General features: G+C 39.5%; 1 protein-coding gene and 2 long non-coding RNA genes across 5 annotated transcripts; 1 reads left to right on the forward strand and 2 right to left on the reverse strand.

Moving 5' to 3' along the window:
• Positions 1-1,874: 1,874 nt before the first annotated feature.
• LOC148125508 (uncharacterized) lies at positions 1,875-11,592 on the reverse strand. Its single transcript, XR_015743729.1, has 3 exons — positions 11,520-11,592; positions 2,794-2,850; positions 1,875-2,171 (listed from the first exon to the last, which is right to left on the reverse strand). It is a non-coding gene; the product is annotated as an uncharacterized LOC148125508 (long non-coding RNA).
• On the forward strand, positions 10,786-21,376 carry LSMEM1 (leucine rich single-pass membrane protein 1). Of its 3 annotated transcripts, XM_087933932.1 has the most exons (5): positions 10,941-11,166; positions 12,304-12,426; positions 17,368-17,508; positions 19,348-19,428; positions 20,639-21,376. In XM_087933932.1, the coding sequence occupies exons 2-5, from the start codon at positions 12,309-12,311 to the stop codon at positions 20,785-20,787; spliced, it is 489 nt and encodes a 162-aa protein (XP_087790058.1). In that variant the 5' UTR covers positions 10,941-11,166; positions 12,304-12,308; the 3' UTR covers positions 20,788-21,376. The 3 variants fall into 3 exon arrangements, with proteins under 3 accessions (XP_087790057.1, XP_026568878.2, XP_087790058.1); XM_087933931.1 differs by lacking the exon at positions 19,348-19,428 and having other exon boundaries at positions 10,786-11,166; XM_026713093.2 differs by lacking the exon at positions 19,348-19,428 and having other exon boundaries at positions 10,788-11,102.
• LOC148125509 (uncharacterized) lies at positions 21,158-21,598 on the reverse strand. The gene is made up of 2 exons (XR_015743730.1): positions 21,510-21,598; positions 21,158-21,373 (listed from the first exon to the last, which is right to left on the reverse strand). It is a non-coding gene; the product is annotated as an uncharacterized LOC148125509 (long non-coding RNA).
• Between the last annotated feature and the right edge of the window lie 1,800 nt (positions 21,599-23,398).

The raw sequence follows: 23,398 nt of genomic DNA on the forward strand, positions 1-23,398 counted from the left end.
AAAGAAAAGGCAGGTGATACTATATTAACAATTATCTGTTTCAAGAGAATGAAATGTACATTAATAACCTAAGCATTGTTTTCAACTGCTTCCTAAATGTTGGCTCACCCATCGCTAACAGGTAACAGTTAATCAGAGTTGGAAGGGATGGACATAGATGGTTTCAACTTCTACCCTCAAAACAACGCTATAGGACTCTGCATATCTGAACAACAAGACACAAGGACAGTTTTCCCCTGAATGGCATCACTCTGCTACACAACTAATTCCTACAACACTGTCAAATTAACTACTAAGACTATTACTATTCTTCTCATCCTTACTAGTACCTATCTCTTCCCACTTATGGCTAAATCCATGTTGCTTGTATCTTTACAACTTATATTGTTTTTATTGTTTCCTAGCATGATTTGATTGCTTGTTAGTATCCTATGACTATCACTAAATGTTGTATCTTATGATTCTTGACAAATATATTTCATTTCTTTATGTACACTGAGAGTATATGCACCAAAGGCAAATTCCTTGTGTGTCAATTACACTTGGCCAATAAAGAATTCTGTTCTATTGTTTACAACAACTTTCTGAAATAGTTTTTTTGAAAACTGGCATTTTGTTTTCTCATGATAATGTTATTTTCGAAGTACTGGAAGAACACATAATACAAAAGCATTGTGTTGCATTGAAATTGGCTTGGCTTGGCCTTGGCTTGGTTCCTGACTTGGATTTTTTAAGCCCTCTGGCTTCCATGAAAACATCCCATAATTATAAACCGCTAACCATGGAGAAATAATATGGGGTGGGGTTTTTTTGCTTTACTTTATACATATTGTAAATACGAACTGTGACTGTAATAGTATAATGTGACTTTTATGGTAAATGGATATAATTAAATTACAATGTTTTACTATTTTCAAATAAGTGTTATTTAAAACATTTACTATTAGCAGAGGATGTTACGTAGGGCATGTCATTTAATGGAGTGAAAATTAATTTGCATTTTTTTTTCAGTGAGGGGTTCTAAAAATAGGTGTTTTTACACCGAGAATTCAAATCTGTTATTTTTGCAATTGCACAATGCTTAGCATGGTATGGTAAATCCACGTCTGATCATATACCCCACAAAAGCCTCTTGTAACTCAGATAGTGTTAACTTTATCTTCTCAAAATTACACCTTGTACTACAAAAATTAGGTTTTTTTTCTGCATAAATCTTATCTAGCTAAGCAAAAAAGAATCCATGTAATCATAAACTAACATCAGAAAGCAATTATCTGAGTTACAAAAATGTTTAAACGAGTTTCATCAAGTCTTGTTTTGATTCAATTCTTCAATATCACCCGCCCACTTGCTTCTTGGCCTCTTATATAACCCGCACATTTTTGATGTGTATGCACTCTGCTTACCGCCTCTGTGACCTGTTTCACACCTCTCTATTGGTTGGGCATGAGAGAGCCACTGTGATACTTGCATTACTTCATCAATGACCTTTTTCAGTTCCACTGTAGTCAGTTTGAACATCAAAGGTGGCTCATGTACATCTTCAGACCAGTCAATAACTCCAGCGGAGTGCTGCAGCTGTGGATGCAGGGTGTTTTTCGTGCATGTACAGAAAAATCTTGCAGCGCATCTGCACCTCTTAAGTCAATGATCTTTTGCACACCAACTCTCCTCTCTCGAATGTCATCTGAACACAGAGTGTCAGGATTATCATTTCACTGAAAACATATCATGCTGAATGGTTGGCAAAACAGTATCTAGTACAGCCTTCTTTTGCAGTCTGACTTGTTGCAACTGGAACAACACTTTACACAAGCCTTTAATCCAGGAATGTTTTACTTCGATGTTGAACCAGCAAAAGTAGTACACACGAACAATGTATTCCACTATCATTCCTACTATTTTGGAGAGTTTTGCCTTTAAAGCCATGTTTTGTAACCCATATTCGACAAAACCTATTTGTAGTTGTCAACCAGTGTGAATCGCTTACAGAGCCAATTTCCAAAAGGGGCAGATCTGTGGGAAGTCCTGTCCTTGTCTGTGTGATCCTATATCCATATGCTTGATCAGTAAAGAGATCCAAGTATTTGTAATCCACAAGGCTCACCAAATCCCCAAGAGGTTATAGATCCCAGTTCATTGTTGAGTATGTTTATAATCCAGAGCTAACACTAAAAAATAGAAAATAAAATAAAAAGAGAAAAACCATCCACTTAGACACAAAACAAATCCAAGCCTCTGCTTCATTTTGCAGGTTGCATTTATAATCCACAATAATTCAAGGCATTCCACTGTTTTCACTGTGTATCTCCAACTTCAGTGTAAACAGTTTGCAGGTGTTATTATATTTTAGAGTTTTATTCTAACTGCCCCAGACATAACATTCTTCTTTTCACTTGAAATGTCCTCTCCAACCAGTAAATCTCTCTCTTCCTCAATTTCTCCATTTTTACTACAGCATTTCAACGCCCCCCCACAAAAAAATCCAAAGTAATTTTTTTTTAAAGAATCCATCCAACCTACGTTGCCATAAAAACAATTCCAGTATTTTTAAATGTTAGCGTAAAAGAAAAAACTAGTCTGGGCTTTCCTATAACTTTAGCCTGTGCTTTTTTAAAAAAATCAGGCTCTTTCCGGATCCATCAAAAGCTCGCAATTTTAGCTGCCGCTAAGCTTGGGAGGTGAGAAAAAGACTCGCTGCCTCCACCTCTTGAGTCTCACTCTCAAAAAAGAGAATTATTTTGGGGGAAGTTCCACCCAAAGATTAAAAGTATTCTTGCCCAGATCACTCACACTGCTGCTCAGTCTTCCACGTGATCTTCAGTCGGGCTGTCCCAGCTTGGACTTTTTCTTTTTTTCAAGGAGAACAGAAAAAAAGAGATTTCACTACAAAATGTATGAGATACAGAAAAAGCATACATTTGGGGACTAGTTATAACCTATACAACAATAAAGAACAAGGAAAAGAGGCAAACACGAAAGAGATTGGCAGAAGAACATAAAACACTGGAAATAAACTTACAGGAAGAACTGCAAAAAAGATTTTTAAAAAACCCAAATAGAATTAATAAAGCACAAACTTAATGGAAACAGAAGAATTAGCACAAAAAATTAAAAGAACAAAGCAAAACTATTTTGAAAATGCCAATAAACTCAGGAAAAGGGTTAGCATATAAATTGAAAAGGGAAAGAGAAGAAATTAATGCATAGTTTGTTAGATGAAAAGGGAACCCTTCACTACCAAAATGAAATTAAAAAGAAAATAATTCAGAACTACTATGAAAAATTATATAATCAAGAAAAGGTGTCAGAAGAAAAAAATAAAACAATATTTGGAGACAGTTTAACTATCCAAGGTACCTGAAATAGTGAAGGTTACATTAAATGAAAAGATAACAATGATGGAATTAATAGAGGCAATCAAGAGAGAAAATAATAATAAAACACCAGGACCAGATGGATTGCTGGCAGAACTTTATAAATTTGTACAAGATACTTTAGGTACATCAATGTTGGAAATTTATAATGAAGTATTGTTAGAGACTAAAATACCAAATACATGGACGGAAGCAAATATAACTCTAATACCGAAAGGAGAATCAGATAGTACAAAGATAAAAAAATTACAGACCAATATCACCACTAAATGTGGATTATAAAATATATGCTTCAATAATTACAGAGAGACTCAAAAGACTTCTGAATGAATTTATACATCCAGATCAAAATGGATTTCTACCGAAAAGGCAAATTAAAAATAGTATGAGAATTATCCTGAACACATTGGAGTATTATGAAGTACATTCTGAAAAACAAATGGCATTGATATTTTTAGATGCACAGAAAGCATTTGATTGGCAATTTATGTTATTACTATTAAAATATATGGATTTTGGGGAGAAATTTATTAACATGATTAAGGCAATATATTCTAAACAAATTGGAAAAGTGATGGTTAATGGGGATATGACAGAGAATTTTAATATAAGGAAAGGCACGAGGCCAGGATGCCCTCTGTCCTCTTTACTATTTATATTAACTTTGGAAGTATTAAACAGAAATATTAGACAAGACCCAGAAATAAAAGGAATGGAAATAAAAACACAATTTCATATAGTTATTTTCTTTAATAGTTGCACACCTTGCTGTCAACTAAATATCTATCTATCTTCTCTACCAACTGTTTTTTGTTTCTCAAAAATACAAATTACAGGCATTTTCAGATGACCTGGTGTTCATTTTAGAAGAACCACAAGAAACTGGACCCAAGCTAATAAAAATGACAGCATAATATGGTGAAGTGGGAGGACTGAAAATGAATAAAGAGAAAACTAAAATACTAGCTAAAAAACAGTTGGTAGAGAAGATAGATATTCAGATAGTGAAGAAAGTTAAATACTTAGAAATTCAGTTGACAGCAAGGTGTGCAACTATTAAAGAAAATAACTGTATGAAATTGCTACAACAAATCAAATTAGACTTGGAGAAATGAGAAAACCTGCAGCTATCGTTGATAGGAAGAATAGCTACAATAAAATTGAATATCTTGCCGAAACTGTTATTTCAAACAATTCTGATAAAATTAGAAAAAAAAATCTTTGAAGAACTAAATAAAATGATATCAAAATATATTTGGCAAGGGAAAAAAAAACAAGAATAAGATTGAAATTGCTACAAGATACTAAACACAAAGGGGGCTTTGGGCTGCCAGATTGAAAACTATACTACAAGCCTCTGCACTTGTCTGGGTGAAATAATGGGTAAGTCTGAGACATGTTTTAACATCTTTCTCATATCTTGACTGGATAGAGAAAATACGGCCACAAAGCTAGATTAACCCCTTGCTCCTGCAATTGTTGCCTTGATTTAAGTTCACCCCTCTCATTTAAAATATCTTTATAAACTACATCTTTTCCAAGTTAATAAGATTTGGATATATTAATACCTCCATTGGAGAGAGCCAGACTGGTATTCCCTTATACTGTTGTGGTTTAATTTTTTCCAACATGTTAAGCAATGCATTCCTGACATAATGCCTCTGAAAGTATTTATGTGCTGTGTTTTTACCGTACCCAAGAAAAAAGCATGCCAGCCTAATTGCAGATTGTGACCTTCTAATAATAATAACCTTCTGTGTTTCAGATTTACCCAATCTTTTAGCCATGTAAGAGCTACTGCCGGTTAATATAGTTCCCAATCTGGGAGTCCAAACCCCCCGTTATTTCTAGATTCTTGTAACATTTTCACTTTTATTCTCAGTTTTTTTACCTTGCCAAATATACTTCAAGGTTTTTTTATTTAATTCATCAAAAGTTTATTTTCTAATTTTCACAAGAAGTGGACTGAGGTTGGAGTCAGTGCATCAAGAGCCACCACACACAGACGGATCCTGGACATGGGCTTCAAATGTCGCATTCCTCTTGTCAAGCCGCTCCTGAACAACAAACAACGTCAGAAGCGTTGAAAATGTTTTTAATTGTTTTCTATCTTTTTCTTTCTATTTTCTTCTTTTATTTTTCTCTCTTACATTTATGTATGTTGTTGCTCTGTTTTAATTGTAAAATCAATAAAACGTATTTTTTTTAAAAATGAATATACCGCTGAGACTATTGTACTTATTTCAAACAATTCTGATAAAACCGGAAAAAATATTTTGAGGAACTTAATAAAATAATATTAAAATATATTTGGCAAGGGAAAAAAGCAAGAATTTGCTTGAAAATGCTGTATGATTCAAGAAGTAGAGGAACTTTTGGACTACCAAACTGGGAACTGTATTACCAGGCAGTGGTATTAACATGGATGAAAGAGTGTGTAGTATTGAGGCATATAAGATTATTGACTTTGGAGGGAACTGATCTGCAAGTGGGCTGTCATGCCTTCTTGTGGTATAAGAAAAGTAAGATACATGGTTACTTTCAGAGATATTATATAAGGAACACACTAATGTTAGCATAGGAGAAAATTAGAGAGCAATACTATTCGAAGATACCATCTTGGCTTTCAACAGTGGAAGCATTGATTCATCCAAATATTAACATGGGAAACATTGCTAGATGCTAAGACATTTTGAATGAAAAGGGAGAGTTCAAAACTAAACAAGAATTGAGTGATCAACGGATCAACATGACACGGTATTCGCAAGTGAAGATACACTCTAGATATCAGAAAGATTCTAAATCATATGGTTTTATAACGAATTAACAGAATTAGATATTAACAGGGACAGAAGAAAGATTGATAAAGAAACTGTACAGCTACCTAGTGGGCATTAAACTGGAAGAGGAACAAGTAAAGGAGACAATGATAGCATGGGCAATTTTTTTTGGTTACACAATAGAATTTGATAAATGGCAGAAATTGTGGGACAGGAACTATAAATTAACAATGTCAACTGCATATAAAGAAAATTTGTATAAGATGTTTTATATAGATGGCACTATGCACCAGCGAGATCAGCAAATATGTTTAAAGATAAGTCAGCTAAATGTTGGAAGTGCCACTAGATACCTGAATCTTATTATCATGTGTGGTGGACATGTGCAGAAGCAAAAAAATATTGGACAAAAATACATGTGTGGCTGGAAAAGATGATAAAGCAGCCTATTGATTAAAAACTGAAAGGTGGGAAAATGGCCAAAAACTGCCCCAAAATAGCCCACGTGGCCATTTTCAGCCGGCAGAATGCTGCAGGAGGTATCCATCCCTCCCACCCACTCACCAATGGCCGCTGGCCCACAGAGGAGAACTACAATGCTGATCCGGCCCTCAAAGAAATCCAGTTTGACAACCCTGCCCTACAGCTAAAGCATTGGCAAAACTGTTGCTGTACCACATTTATCGATTACATGGTGCCCACAGCAAATAATTTCAGATGGGGAGGTAGTTATTTACTTCATTGCACCATCTTCAAACTAATGGAAGCTTGGAGAGAACAAACTCAGTCCTAGAAAATAGCAAGATAATTGGACTGACCTGTTGCCATTTACTGAAGTGGCTTACAGCAATGCAGTACACAGCAGCACTGGTTTCATTCCATTCCAAGTTGCTATTGACCAACAATTTAAGCCTATGCCTGAACTGCCAGTAAAGGATCCACTAATCACTTTGTTGAAGGAGTGGACCTCACAGTTGCAAAACACTTGGCCAATTGTTCGTAAGGCCCCGAATGAATGCTAAGGCTGTTTACAAAATCTAAGCCAACAAGAAAAGAATCGAACCTAAGGAGTTTAAAGTGGAGGATCATGTTTATCTGTCCACTTGGGTCCTCCAATCCTTAAAACCCTCTAAAATATTGGGCCCTAAATTTGTAGGCCCTTTTCTAATCAAATGCATTATCAATCCAGTTACTGTGGAACTGGTGTTGCCTAAATCACTGAAGAGAATCCACCCAGTGTTTCATTACAGCTTATTAAAATCTGAGTCAACCTCATCTTTATGGTCAAACCCCTCCTTCTATCCATGAAACTTTTACGATTGAAGGTGAACAGCATTTTGAGATTAAGCAGATTCTGGACTCCTGGGTCCATTGGGGGAAGGTTCAATACAGTGATGGAATTCAATTATTTTTACTACCGGTTCTGTGGGCATGGCTTATTTGGTAGGCGTGGCTTAGGGACTCATGTGACTGGCCAGGTGTGGCTAGGCAATTAGGTGACTGGCTGGGCATGGCTTGGCAGTCATGTGACTGACTGGGTGTAGCCAAGTTGACATCACTGACTTCTTTGCCTTAATGACCTACAAAAAGAAGATATACAAAAAGGTAGTTTATTATTTTTTCCACTTACTGCTTTCCAAGCAGTCACCATATTTCCAGTGTCTTTCTTCCCCACTTGGAACTGAACCCAGAAGGCTATTTCTTCCAACAATATCAAAATGAATAAAAAAAAATATTAGAATGTGCAGAAATGAATAAATTAATTACAAATTTACAATCAAGGAGAAGGCTTAGAATACTTTTTAATGTAGAATTTCTTTTATCAATGGCTAACTAACAGAAACAGAAGTTAAAAATGTAACAGTATAAAAGAAAACACCAATTATATAAGGAAAGTTCAGTAAAAAGCATAAGCAAATATTATTAGTATTTGATCATTGTTAATGTGTAGATAACTTCAGGAGCATATCCCCCCAAATACTGCAGATAAAACCAGCTTGTTACTTAATCCCCAGACAAAGCCACTACAATAAAAACCTTGGATGCATGATTGTTGCCCCAAGGACCCAAAACCTCACGCCAGAAATCTCAGCCCTTCTGCCTTTAAGAAACCCCCAGTCAAACAAGCGAGGCAACAAAAACCAACACTAAAGTACAGCCATTATTAAGGTAACTCACCTGGAAGTCCCCTTTTCCTGATTCCTGGTTAATTCTTCCTGGTAGAATTAACCACCATGATAGGAAAGACAAAAGACTCAGGCAAGAACAAAAACAGAGCAATCATGAACACTTGAAACTCATCAAACAGGCTCAGTTCCAGAAATCTCAGCATGTTAGCAACAGCTTTACTAATAGCAAAGCGTTATACCCTAAAACAAGTTATCAATTTTCTTAGAAAGTAAAGTTGCTTGTCTCATAAAAGCAGCTGGACTTCATGTAAACTGTCCCCTGCCTGCTTCAAGCATCCACTTCATAAAATGCCAGGACACGTTGTTATCATAACTACACAACTGAAAAAAGAAATCACACTGTAACTGGATTGTAAGCGGACCCACAAAACTATACAACTGAAAAGAACGACTATCACATTTACACGCACACACTCTCACAAAGCAGATACAGCTGGAAAAATCTAAAAATATAGCTTTAATTAATTTAGAGGCACATAACATCTCACACAACTTAATTTAAAAGAACTTACATACACACACAATGACAATCTCACAAAGCAGCTGCTTTCTAAAAATAGAAAAGCAGCTAAAATTTCCTAAATTTTATATGACTATTTCCTTAAAAAAAAAAATCCTAAACAAAAGTAAAATTTCCTAAAAATTTTTTAACACACATCCAGGGGTCTTCAAATTTGACAGCTTTAAGACTTGTGGACTTCAACTCCCTGAATTTCCTCCTCCAGTCATGTTAGCTCAGGAATTCTGGGAGTTGAAGTCCACAAGTCTTAAACTTGCCAAGTTTGGAGACCCTTGGTTTCAATCATGAAAAAGAAGACACTTACTTATCCAATTGAAGAAAGCAGGCAGGTAGAATCAGTTGCTCGCTGATGATCTGGATGCAGAGACAGTCAGTACAAGCAAGGCAAGAGCAGCAGCAAAGGGCAGTGGCCACCGCTGGCAAGAAGCTCCAGGGGCATTCTGAAGCCCAGCGCCTGGGGTGGACAGCCGCAATGACTAGCAACTGTCCCACAAGGGACCCCCGGTGGCTTGGGCAGCTACACCAGGGCGTGGCCTGTAGGCCCCAGCTGCTGGAGGCTTTCGGAAGCCCAGGGTTGAGCCCAGGTGGTGGGAAGAAGTGGCCCCTGGTTTTGGAAGCCTGGGGCCAGATGGCAGGGGCTAGCGAGTCAGTGCTCACCTGGTACTGTACGCAGGAGGAGGCAGGTCCAATGCAGGCAATGTGGAAAAGTAGACGCAACTCAAGTCAGCTTAGGCAGGCAAGCCACAGAGAAGACTAGCATGCGCAAGTGATCAGGCCACATCAAAGCGTTTTTATAGGGATGGGCTTGGGATGGGTGGAGCGAGCGGTGAGGATGCAGGCGGGGCAAGCGAGGGGTGAGAGGGCAGCCAGGCAGAGCAAGCAAGCAAGCGGTGACCATCGGGTGACCGGGTGACCAGTTTGGGGGCGTGGCCAGCCAGAAGTCACTACCGGTTTGGCGACCCACACCAAATTCTTGCTACTGGTTCGCCTGAACTGGTGTGAACCAGCTGAATACACCACTGGTTCAATACCTAGTGGCATGGAAGGATTTCCTGGGTTCTCAAAGTGAGTAGGTTGGTAAATCTCATGTCTTTACATTGCTTAAATGCTTCCACACCCAATTTCCTAACAAACTGAAATGATCATATTTTCCTTGCTTGGTTTTGCCTTTTCCTTTTGCAGATGCAGATCTCCTTCTTCTAGAGGGGCAGTATGTCAGGTCCCTGTCAGAACGTTGCCATGCTGGACAGGAGAGGGGAGGCATTAGAAATAGTTTGCATATTTTTACTTTTGCTGTAATTGCTTGGGAGCTTGAGGGAGGAGAGGTTCATACAATTTCCATCGACCCTTCCTGACTGGTTTGTGCTGAGTGTTCAAGACCGCCATGCTCCAAGGATGTCATCTTCTCCACCATGCTGCCTCAATGAAGTCAAAACACCTTTGCAGCAAATCATTGACTAATGATGGGTACTGTGTATTTGGGTGGGGGCTGAAAGGGAAAATTAGCTTTACGCTTTGTGCCTGATTCTCAGACTGCCTGGCTTTTCTGCAATCACTCTCTCTCAGTAAAAGTTCCTTTTGAAATGTGACTCATTTCAAGAGCTTTACTTTCTTGGGAAGGGAGTTAAGGCACACAAAAACAGGCACACAAAAAATGTTTTAAGGGAAACAATTATTTTGGGATCCTCTTTATGGCATAGATAGATTATTAGAGGGACCCTCTATCTCCTATAACCACAGACTATTTAGTAAGCTCAGGAAGAGTTGGCATGTTTCAAGTGGGTTTGATGAAATAATGCAGTCTATTGGGACTTAGGGAACCTTCTTGTGTGTTGCATACCTGCTCTCTGAAAATATTTCCCCACTAGAGAACCATTTAGTTCCCATTCTGATAATGTTCTGCTGGTTTTCAGAAACCTGACTATAACGAAGAAGAGGATAATATAAAGTGAAGAACATCCACACATTTGCAAATGTGGTAAAATTAAGAGTGTTTTCTACAAGTTGGCTTTTAATTTACCACATCCAGTCAAGTATTTGAAACCTGACAACTTTGCAGAGACGAATACTAAATATAGATGGCAACAGCATTCTGCTTCAAGAGCTGAGCTTGTGGCTCTCATTAACACGTTCAAGTGGATTTGGAGAAGACAAAGAAACCACATTGCTGATATATGCATTTTTCCAGCATTTTATTGTGAAAGAAAACATAAGATTAATTGAGGATGGTTTAGATGTGAGTAATATTCAGTTCTCTAAGCCTTTAAATGTGTTAAAAATTTATTCTTTCATTAACCGAAGTATTTATTGATGTATTTATTGATAGCCTTTGCATATTAAAGTTATTGATATGACATATGATAGTGGTAACTTAAAGAATTAGTCCTGAGTCCTCTGTAAAGAAAGTTTCCATTTCCTCTGGTCAGTCTGAAAGTAGAAAATGGATACAGCATTATGTTTTTAATTGTTCAAGAATCATAAATGTATAATGGGATTGCAAGCTTTGGGTATTTCAAATGATATTTAAAATAAATCACCATATATTTATATTAGATGAATATAAATAAACATAAATATGTGTTGTGTTAGATTGAAGTAGCATCCTATTTCCTAATTTTTGTTTCTTGCGTTTAGAGAAAAATAGAGTACCCACCTTTAAAGTATCAAATAAGCTCAATACTGGTTGTATAGATTCAGACGATTAGAGAACATGTTTTCAAATGCAGTCTGACCTAGATATTGAGCTTATCCTGAACAGCTTCCAAAGGGACAATCCCAAAATAGCAACAACGACAGGGCTATTGGATGTTATTCCTTTCCAACACATAATATTTTCCCAAAGGAACAGTAACCCATCTGTTCTGAATTTAATCTGCATTTAATCAATGTTGCATATATAATTTTCTAATCAGCATGGCCCGTTCTTTATGATTGCAACCTCTCATTACAGCCATCAATAGTTGGAGCAGAATGAAGTTTTCTGGGTTTTATGATGTCATGATGTTTGAAAGAATCCTGTTTCTATAAGCTTTCACTAAAAATTGAACATTTAATTGAAGTTAATGTGGCAAAAGCAACCATTGGTCTGTGTTTAAGTTCTAAAACTGATGGCAAATAAGCAATCAATGAATCAAGAAGTAGCAGTAAATAAAATTCATATATAGTATTTGTACAGCATAAGCTGAGTAAGCAGTGTAACACAACACAGTTTTGCAGCTGAACAGTGTAGATGTGGGGAAATGATAGATTTAAGGAATTCAGGCCATTCGGAAAGTTTGTATATGATCATTCACATGTACATATTTACATATAGCTTATGCTGCATGACCAGGACATGTTCCTTTCCCTCATCTTGAGCATGCTTGACTACAACAACTACAAAAATCAAACCATCCTTTTTTTTTTCATTTTAAATAAAGTCTGTTATCATTTCATAGGTATCATGGAGGGTTCATCTGAAAGTGTCTTTAAAAATTCACATGAAGAAGGGAGACTTTATGCTGTTGATTCATTGAACAATTTAAATGAACATATTTCTGCAGTTCAAACTCAGCTCCCAAGTATGTATGCTACACAATATTTTGTTCACGGTTTTCCAGATTTATGTATACTGTTTACTTGGTGGCATTTAACAAGATAAATATGTTCTCGAATGGTTTAGAGAAATGAATAGAATAAATAATTAAACAAGAACAAGAAACTCCTGGTCTTCTGGATGATGCTGAATTGGAGTTTCCAATAACATCATTGACCATGCAGGAAATTGTGGGTTAATCATTTCTGGACAACCATTTCCCATCCTTTGAAGATTTCAACACATTTGGGTTTATTGAGTTAAAACTAACTTCTTCATAGAGTAGAGGGTATAATACACTATGTATGTATTATAGCTTTAATCAATGTGAATTTTTCATAGTTTAAAATATTTAATTCAAAGTTTATAGCAAACCATGGCTAAATATTTTAGGCTACAGAAATAAAGATTGTAATTTTTACACAATTATTCACTAATAGAGTAAAAGTAATACTGTATAAACTTATTTTAAAAGATTGGTTGGTATGTATACTATACATGTGTTTTTGATCCTGTTTGGAAACTATTAATTTTTTTTTACTATAAGTCAAATAACCTTTAATCTGTATATTTATCTCTTGCATTCAGTGGTGGGATTTAAATAATTTAACAACCGGTTCTCTGCCCTAATGACCAGCTGGGTAGGTATGGCTGGGTGGTCATGTGACTGGGTGGGCATGGCCAACTCCACGTTACTCACATCGAGGGGCACTTCACCTCTCGTGACCATGGTAATGCTGCAACAGTTGCAAGTGTGAAAAACGGTCCTCTCATATATTAGGTTCACCTTTAAAGTTGCATTACTGAAATAAATGAACTTTTGCACGATATTCTAATTTTTCGAGTTTCACCTATATACAATCACTTAGCTTTGCTGACACTAATTTTGTGCAAAGTATGCATTTATTCAGAAGAAAAATAAAATTTGAGTTTAATTCCTTGAGTGCATACAGTCCTACACTTTTCCCTAGCAGTTAATCAATTATTGTGTTTGGCTTGGGGTCTTGTCTGTAACAAAGTGCCGAATACTATATAGCAAAGCCAAATTCATAGTCCAAGCAACCTGAAGCAATCCTGGTCTGCTTCAACACTAGCAGAAGGGTCAGGGAGTTTGAGCAGCAAGATGTATGAATTCAAGAAGCTAATGATACGAGTACAAAGGTCTGTCGTTGAAGATGAGATTTAGAAATCAAAGATAAACTCAAGATTGAAATAAGGACTGGCATGCTGGAATTCATATTCTTGATGAGATTCACTTTCCTATTGTGACATATCAGATATACTCAGTGGTGGGATTCAGCCGGTTTTCACCAGTTTGGCAGAACCAATACCTAATTTTTTGTTGAGTTTGGCGAACTGGCTCCCAAATGGCCAGACTAGCGTGCTTGTGCGATCTGCCTTTGCAGCAAGCAAGAGGGTTGGAGACATGTGAATGCATGCTAGTCTAGTGTCTCAAAAAAACAGCCCCCACCCCCGTGCTCCTGGATTTTCATTGCCAAACTGTTTAACTTTCTTTAAAGTTTACTTGATGCCGACTGGGAAGGATCTGCATTCTGCATCAAGTAAACTTTAAAGAAAGGTAAACAGTTTGGCAGCAAAAATCCTTCCCTGTATGTGAGACCAGGGTTTTCCCCTGCCCCGATCCTGAATTTTTGCTGCCAGACTGAACTTCTGCGCTAGGTCTGCAAATACCAAATGCAGAAGTACGCCTGCAGGAGAGTTAAATGCCTATAGATGTCAAAGTGGATTTTTTTCCAATTTCTTCTTAAGTCTCTTAGCTGTCAGTTTAGGAAAAGGAGAAAACCAAATCTTTTCCCTTTTCTCTTTCCTTCGCAGCTTAAAAATCTTCTTAGGGAACAATGTTATTGTTTTTTAACAGTTTCAATTCCAGGGTACCTTATTTGTTGCTTTTGCTGTTTGACCCGGTCAACCAAAACTTTCTCTTCTTATCTTCCTCCTGCACATTCTTTTCCGGTCGAGTTCTTCTTTGTGGTGGCCATTTCTGACCACTGCTGCAACCGCCTTCGGGAAAGGGAGTAATGGCCAGCTAGGGAGGAGAGATGTGGCTCTCCTCAACCCTGCTAGCAGTCTCCCTGCTCTTCACCACCTACAGGGTGGCTTAGCCCCGAAACCATCCCCGGCTCGAGGCGCTCCAGTGGCGCACACTGGATCGAATCCTTGCAGAGATGAGGTTTCAGCCTGTCGTTGAAGAAGCTCAAACCGGAAGTCCGCCAAATCCTAATGTTAACACACATGTTTATATTGAGATATAATCCTTCATTATTTAGTTATTCAATATTTCAATGCTCCATTCTAATGCCATCACTATACATACATAATAATACCATCTTTCAATGTCTAATCTTTCCGTCTAGCTATTGCTTTATATAAAAGTGTGCATTCTTATTACTACCTGTATTCTAGTTTTTAATCAGGCCGTCATTATATTAAAAAATATTTCCTTTCTATCCATCATATCTTGTCTGTTTTAATACTTCAATTCTTATTCCTTTTTTAGCTTGCCTCCCATACTCCTCTCTTGGACCTTTGTCTCTATCTACATCTTTACTATTTAGTCTAAATATTTCTCCCATCTCTATCCTCCTATGCTGCCAGGACTCCAGAGTGTCTTCTCAAGCCCCTATCTCCTTTTCGAAAGTATCTTCCTGCTTATCTGCTTCCATTTTTAAATCTCTTAAAGTACTTTTCCCTTGATTTATTTCATCAGTCATTATTATCTTTATTGTTTTCTCCTTTTTGTCTTCTTGCTTTATTTGCTGATTTGTCTGTTCTATCTTTTCCTCCATTCTTTCTGTTGTCTCCTCTCTCCCTTATTAGGTACAAAAATCTATTTTAAGAAATACGTTGCTGTTTTCAATTCTTGTCTCAAAAATGCAAAAATCAGTTTTCAGTAACTGCAGTCAGGGGCTTTTATTGTTTTTATCCTGCCAATATCTCTGTCTTGTCAATCTGGGTATGTACAGTATATTAGCTCAAGATGGTTTCCTGTTTTCCCCACAAACATTAAAATGGTTTTGGAGGCCACAGGTTGTCCTTTCTTGCTCTAATAGTTTATTTATATCTGTAAAAACAAGTAGAAGGTAGCAACTTTAGAGGAACCCTATTAGTTAAAGTACATATTTCTGTATACTGTGTATAAATTTCAGCAACAGTTTTCAATATCTCATTATAAATAGCCTGACTGTTTAGGGCGAGTCTACTTCTTATGTAGTATATTCCCTGACAGATAGTTGCCAGCCTGCAATTTGACACATTCAGCAAAGATCAATCTTGTTTTAATAATTGGGTTTTGAGCTTCTTCTGTGTAATAAGTTCCTGATAGTCAGAAATTATGTTCATATTCCCCATTGTCTTTTCTCAAAACTAAAAATATCCATTTCCTTCAACTTATCCTAAAACTAAGTTCCGAATCCCAATCATAAATCATTTTGATGAAATAGGAAAAAACAGAAGGTTTATATCACCATAGGAGAGATAGTAAAGGTCACGTGATAGTGCTGTGTATCACTTGTAAGAATGGTAAATAAACCAGATTCAGTGTCTGGTATGATAGATGTATACAGGCAAGCTACAAAATTTCATTTTCATGTATACTAATTAGTATACATTCAAAGTGACAATAAAGTTATTCTAATCTAATCTAATCTAATCTTGGAGCCATCCCTGTCTTCCATGAGCTCCACCCCACATGCAGGATGAGCCTCCCGCAACAGCCAACCAGATTCTGAGCCGGATTGCTTCAGCTGTGAGGAGCCTGGCCTAAGGTTTCCATCACCCAGGCAGGCTTCCTGAAGGTGATGGGAACTGCAGTCCTCTGCAGCTGAAGAGTTTAGCTGAGTGGAAGTTGAAGTTGAGCACACCAGTAAAGCAGTGGTACGCCCGAGCGAGGAAGTGTTATGAGCTTTGAGGGTGCACGCATCTGTTTCTGCAGCTTATGTGCAGAATTCATACCATGCCTTCCCATTGGCATTCAAGGAGGCTAATTGTGGTAAATGCAAATAATTTGTTTGCAAAAGGAAGAGACGGGTTACAATATTGATGATGAATATAAATGAAAAGGCAGTTTCCTCCCCCACTCAGTGAAATCTGAATTGCGTCCCAGAGTGGGACATCTCAAGATGTCCAGTTTTCCTTCCAGTTCTTCTCCGGAGGAAGAGAAAGCCAGCAAAGCCTGCGGGGCAGTCCAGGCTGCTTCTGGAGGTTGCTTTGGGGTGAGGGTGAGGGAGAGAAGCTAACGGTTGAGGCTCCAGCCAATCCTCACCCCCGCCCGCCCACTAGATACCCCGATCCAGGGACAAAAAAGAGGCAGCCTCTGCTTGCCTCTACCCCAGTTCTCGTCATTCAGGTCACCTCACAGCCCTAACATTCAGGCTCTAAACCTAACCCTTTCAGTGTATCATTCTTTTATACTTAAAATGGTTGTTAGGGCAGAGAACCGGTTGTTACATTATTTGAATCCCACTACTGGATATACTGCTATTCATGGATCTGATTTGCAGCAGTAGTTCAGAGTAATTTTCAAAAACACTGACTGGTAGATAGCCTGTGTTCTTCTCAGTACAGATTAACTGATTTCTTTCAAACTTTTTGATAAACGGTTTCAGTGAATAGGCTGTAGCACAGAGTGATTGTGTGCATATATCCCATGTTTTCTATCAACATTTCCTATATGTACTTTATATAATTGTGAAATAAACAAGTTCTTCTGGTGCAGAATTATAATATTTATAAAATGTTACAAGATTTACATCTTTAGTTTATTTGGCTGACAGTCTTGTAAGAGGAAGCATTGGATTAAATTCAACAAATACGATTTATTTATTCCATGGAATTAGAACAATTTATAATATTTATTCTTAATGTCCATTATAAGACTTTAACTTAGAATTTAATTTTTGTTTCACAGTGGTCTGCGAAGACAACATAGATAGTAATGGGTGTCCAATAATGCAAAGAGGCATAAGATGTCAAAGCTGGTACTTTGTCACATTAATCATCATTTTAATTGTCAGTTTGGCACTTGTTTCCTTTGTAATAATCTTAATAGGTAAGTAATTACACCTTGATTTTTAAGATATTAATGGTAATTGATGACTAAGCTAGAATGCTTATAGCATGTTCTCTTCATAAACACAACATAAACAAATAAATGCATATTGCATGCTGACAGTATGCCCTTTAACAGTGATGTGTATATTCAGGAGTTTTAAACCAACAGAAATTTTAAAAATATTTTACTGACTCAGTATTCACTTGTTTTACAGCTGGAGTGATAGAATTTTGGTAATATACAATAATTTTATTAACCTTCCTTCTAGTAATACTATTTTATCTGTTTATTTATTTGTTTGTTTGTTTATGAAAATCCTGATTTTCTACCACAAGTCGTTTAAAGTGTTTAACAAAAAATATTCAAGCATTTGCAATAATTTAAAACAATTTTGAAAATATGAAAAATGCTTGTTAAATTTACTTATCATTATATTTGAAAGCTATAAATGAACTATTGACCAAATGTTGGACAGTAAAGAATTCTATAACATGGGAGAATCCCAGTTCTGTGTGGATGCTGGTTTGATTTCAGGGAGAAGCATCACTTCTCTAAAGCAGAGAAGCAGCAACCCTAACTCTCTAGCACATCTTAAGAAATAGGAACATTTATGATGAAGTAGATCAGTGGTTCCCAAACTTTTTCAGTCCACCGCCCCCTTGGTGCTACAAACTCATCCTCAGTGCCCCCCACCCAGGGTTGGGATTCAAATTTATGTGGGCATGGCCTAATTTGAGGGTGTGGATTGCTGGTCATGTGACTGGGTGGGCATGGCTTGCTGGTCATGTGACCGGCTAGGTGTGGTTTGGTGGTCATGTGACTGGGTGGGTGTGGCCAGGTGACTGGAAAACCAAATACAAGTGGTCCTCACTTAATGGCCAGTTGTTTACAAGTGTTCTAATTTATGACTGGCCTCTCCAGAGCTACTTGACCTGTTTTTGGAGTTTTGACAGCCATGCACACACATACACACACATTCCCTTCCAACCCTGCCTGGAGCAGGTCATTGGACTAGAATCGGCAAAGCATCTCTGATTAGATTCTAGTAGTGAATAGAATCTAATCAGAGATGCTTTGAGGATTCTTGTTGATTTTTATTTGTATTTCTTTATTTTATGTTGCTGAATTGCATTGACACGTGTGTCCCTTCTTGTGCACAACCCAGAAGCTTTTGTGATTCTTTGCAGCAAAAATTACTGACCTCTGGCTTTGCTCTACTTTTCAAACGTGCCCCCACTGCCGCATTCTAGGTGCCGGCCCCGCAGGTCCACCCCATTGAGCCCTGCTGCACCAGAGGGACCTGCCCAAGCAAGTCCGAACAGAGCAGTGCAGAGAGGGAAAGAGAGAGAGAGAGAGAGAGAAAAGAAAGCGAGAGAGAAAGAGAAAAGGGAAAGAAAGAAAAAGGGACAGACAAAGAAAGGGGGAGATGGAAGAAGGGACAGAAAGAAAAAGAAATAAAGGAGGGAGGGAAGGAGAGAAAGATGAGATATCTATTCTAGTCCAATCACCTGCTCCAGCAAGGTTAGAAGGGAGTATGTGTGTATGTGTGTGTTCTTGTAATTTACCAATACATTTTGGTTTTGCCTTCTTCAGAATTGGCAGTTATACATTGGGAAAAGTAATTTTTAGGGTGGAGATCTGGTCCAATGGAACCTGTTTAAAGCCTCAACAAAATGTGAGAGCTTCCTGATAGCCTTGACCATGTTTTGTCCACAAAACCTTTCATAGAAGCCAAAGATGTTTCAAGGTGGAAAAGGGCCTCAGTCTAAACTAGACCTCATTTCAATCTGATGCATCAGGTCTCTCTCTCTCTCTCCCTCCCTCCCTCCCTCGCAGACTGGCTTTGTTCTACTTTCCCGATGTGCCTGTGGGGCCGGTGCTTCAAATGGATGGATGGATGGATGGATAGAGAGACAGGTAGGTAGGCAGGCAGGCAGGCAAGCAGGCAGGAAGACCACCCACTTTGGGAACCACTGAAGTATATAGTCAGTTTCGTTCTTTGATCTCAAGCTGTTTACAGCTTTTAGTCATATAAATTATCTTTAATTGTACCAGGAAAAAGATTCACATATAATTGAAATAAAATGGTGTGACGCTTCCTATTTTCCTAATTCCAACTGACAGAGAACCGAAAAAGAAACTGATTCAAATCCCATCCAAGTTTGAGGAAAGAGGGCTCAGTGTGTGTGCATGCGCGCATGTGTGTGTGCGTGTGTGTTTTCCTCCCTTTCCCTCCTTCTCAGCCACTCAATGGCATGGCGGCAACTACAGCACCAAGCGCCCTGGCTTCTCCTCGATCAACCTGTTCAGAGTCTTTCGAGATGCGGAGGCTGGCAGCTTTGTTTGGGCTCTTTTCTCTCCCTCTCCTCTCCTCTTTCTTTCTTACAACCAAAATGGCACTGGGAAAGCTGAGGGGGGGTTCTTTCCATTTGCTTTCTCTGCTGTGCTGGGGCTCGGGCTGATGGGGCGGAGGAGACAGCGGTGGAGGAGCCCTGAAAGGCAGGGAGAAAGCGAACGGAAAGCCTTTCTGGGAACTCCTGGGGCCGCTTCCCATAGCCACGCGGCGGCCGCTACTGTCCCCCACCACCTGGACTGGCCTGAAAAAGATGTCCCAACTTGACCTCCTCCTGCCCAGAAAGTCCCAGGTGGTGGTGGGAGGCCCGGAAAGGCCCTGGGCAGTGGGGGGAGGCCCGAAAAGGCCCTGGGTGATGGGTGAGGCCCTAGCATGATGCAGGCTTACCTGTGAGTAGGGCAGGCAGATCAGGGCTGCTCAGCTGGGGCGAGGCACCACATGGGGAAGTCAGGTTATGCAAGCCATGAGGGGCTTGCCACATAGCGTGCCACATAGGAAGGGAGGAGTGACTGGGCATGGCAAGAGGTGGGCAGGTGAGCTGCGCGAGCATCAGGTGGGTGAGGCAACTGAGCGACAGGGGAACTGGTTCGGGGGCGTGGCCAGCCAGAAGTCGCTACAAGTTCTGTGACCCATGCCAAATTCTTACTTCCAGGTCGCCAGAACCACTGCGAACCGGCTGAATACCACCTCTGCATGGAATTTAAGACGGCAAGATTCGTTTAAACATTTCTTTCTTTCTTCTCTTCTTGTTTTTGTTTCTTCTTTTTGTAACAGTACACACTGGAGAGAAGATGGATGAAGCTTCAAGAAAAATAATACTACAAAGAAGGAACATTGACAATCTCAAGAAATTAAACGACATGATATTACAATACTTCAACCGGACAGAAACAAGAGAGGAGGAGCCTCCCAGCCAATATTAGTCATAGAGAATGGTCACCTCCGTTCCTATGCTGGTTCTCTCCGTTTGTGGGCTCCTGTGAGGTAGCAGGAGATATCGCAATCTCCTGTTGAATCCCAGGGCTTTTTTTCCCCTCTGTGCCATGGCAAGGAGAAGAGGCAGTCCAAGATGGCTTCCATGAAGCTGGGAGAGATGACAATCATTTAAGCACAGTGCAGGAGCGGACTTTGGTGACCTGTATGTGAACTGGGTGAGAAAAATTCTTTTTATTTTAACCCCAAAAGAGTATCTAGGAAAAGAGAGGTTCACAAGAATTTTTAAACAGCAGCAAAATAACACTTTTGAAACGCTGGAATTACTCCCTTAAAAACTAACGCTATTTTAAGAGGCAAAAAATGCTTAAAAGAAACTTTAAAATATAAAAAACCTGGAAAATAGCTGAAAGGTGGGAGGAACTACCTTTTATATTTGTATTCCTAAACTGCCGAGATTTATCCGAAAATCAGCTGTTTTTGATATATGGTTTAATGTTGGAACTTGGAAGGACTGCCATCTATTGGAAGAAGAAGGGTACTACAGCATGAGACCCTCTAATTAAAGTGTATGATCTCCTTTTTGAAGATTTTAAAGACAAACTAAATTGATAGCAATTAAACACTATCAGAATTGGTTATTGGACTGAGGATTCAAAAGATTGGAGAATAGGGTACTACAGCATGAGACCCTCTAATTAAAGTGTATGACCTTGATTTTATTTCAGAAGATGATTTGGATACTTTGAATTACTAAGTGAGTTTCACTTCCTTTTTGAAGATTTTAAAGACAAACTAAATTGATAGCAATTAAACACTATCAGAGTTGGTTATTGGACTGAGGATTCAAAAGATTGGAGAAAACACAGTGGATCAATTTGGATTTGGACAATTAATACTATCTGACAGAAAATCACACGAGGCCAAAGAAGGAAAGGAATAGAAGAAAAGAGAAAAGCAGGGAAATTAAATAAGATGTCAACTCAAAAATATTTCTCTGGTTTTTTAGAGTTGTCAGCAGAAAGGGAGTGGCGGGGGGGAGTAATGCATACCTCAAATATTTTCATAGATAATTGCTAGGTGGCCGAAGCTTCTGGCACACAAGATTATTACTGGAGAGCATGCTTGATGACTCTTAGCTATGGATGTGTCCCATTGGAAAATATACATCCGGGGGGTCGGGGAAGACCAGGGTGAGATGAATGATGTGACTCAGTGTTGGCTGCACCCAGGTAACGCCGACAAGTTCACTCCTAATAAATGATTTTTTTAAAACTCTGAGAGATGTGGCTAGACACTCATGATTCAAATGGGGTGGATTGTCAGAACCCTGACATCCAGCTGACACTCACAATAAATCAGCGACTGGAATCCTGGGTCCCGGCCTCTCCGATCGCTCCCCAACATGTGGGGTACGTGAAGAGAAATTCAGGCAGCCATGGCAGAGATCGAGTTATCAGGAGGAGAAATAGACTTGGCCTCCATCCAGAAGCAAACAGAAGCTGATAATTAAAGCTGGAGATCGGCCCTCCTTGAATTCTGAAGCAAAGAGACCGGCTCCCAGGGAAGAAAGAAACCCAGATAAGTACTGGGGGGAAAAGAAAATTCCTAAAGTCTCTGAGACTGAGTTTCCCCATCCCCAGGCCCCAAAAGGGAGAAGGCCCTTGAGTGAACTGGGAAGAGTGGATTGCATGTGGGACTGGGCACAGGCCAGGGCCCCAAATTTCCTGATGGAATCCCAGGGAAGACCCATGGAGCAACTGGGGGAGGAATTTGACCGAGATGATGGCCCACCATGCTGCCCAAACCAGAGGGGAGTTTTTACCAAGCCCTTTAAAGTGAGGAGTAGCTGGCGAGGCTACAGCCCTCCTTCTTCACCCACCAGAAGGAAAAGGAGTCCGAAGCTACAGCCAGTGCCTCCTCCATGCAACAGGCAGCCCCGCCCCCTGTGCGAAGTAGAGCCAGGGAAGAAGGCCATCCACCTCGAGCGCAGGATTACAGAGGGTGACAGGAGGAGGGAGGAACAGTGCTCAACAAACCACCCCAATTCAGGGAGAAATTTGATGGGGACCCAGACTAGCTAGCTTGATTCAGTTGAGATCCACCTAGAACAGGGGTGGGCAAACTACGGCCCGTGGGCCACATCCGGCCCGTTAGTCATTTTAATACGGCCCGCCTCTGGGGAAAAAAATTCCCCTCTGAAAAAAAAATTGGGGCTGGCCAAAAGAGACCCCGCGCCACGCGCCATAAAATCACACACACAACACGGAGCTGGGCAGCCGCTTTCCTGGTGGCAGGGCCGAGGTCACCGCCCAGGGAACGCCCACTGCTTTCCCTCCGCCCGGGCTCCGCTCAGGTGTCCGGCTGGGGCTGTCAGGAGTTGCTACCGCGGGCGCAGCTCGCTGCGGCTCCAGTCCCACATTGCCTTGGGAAGGGAAAGGTAAAACCAGGAGCCGCTGAGCCTGAGCCTCCGGTGCTGCTGCTGCCATTGCAAAGCACCACTGCGGCTCTTCCTTTTTGCCTTTCCCTTCCCGAGGCAACGCGGGACTGGAGCCAGCGCGAGCTGCGTCGGCGATAGCAACTCCTGACTCAGGGGGCCTC

The sequence above is a fragment of the Pseudonaja textilis genome, chromosome 5 (genome assembly GCF_049901715.1).
Source record: "Pseudonaja textilis isolate UNSWEBS1 chromosome 5, rPseTex1.2, whole genome shotgun sequence".
Classification (NCBI taxonomy): Eukaryota; Metazoa; Chordata; class Lepidosauria; order Squamata; family Elapidae; genus Pseudonaja; species Pseudonaja textilis.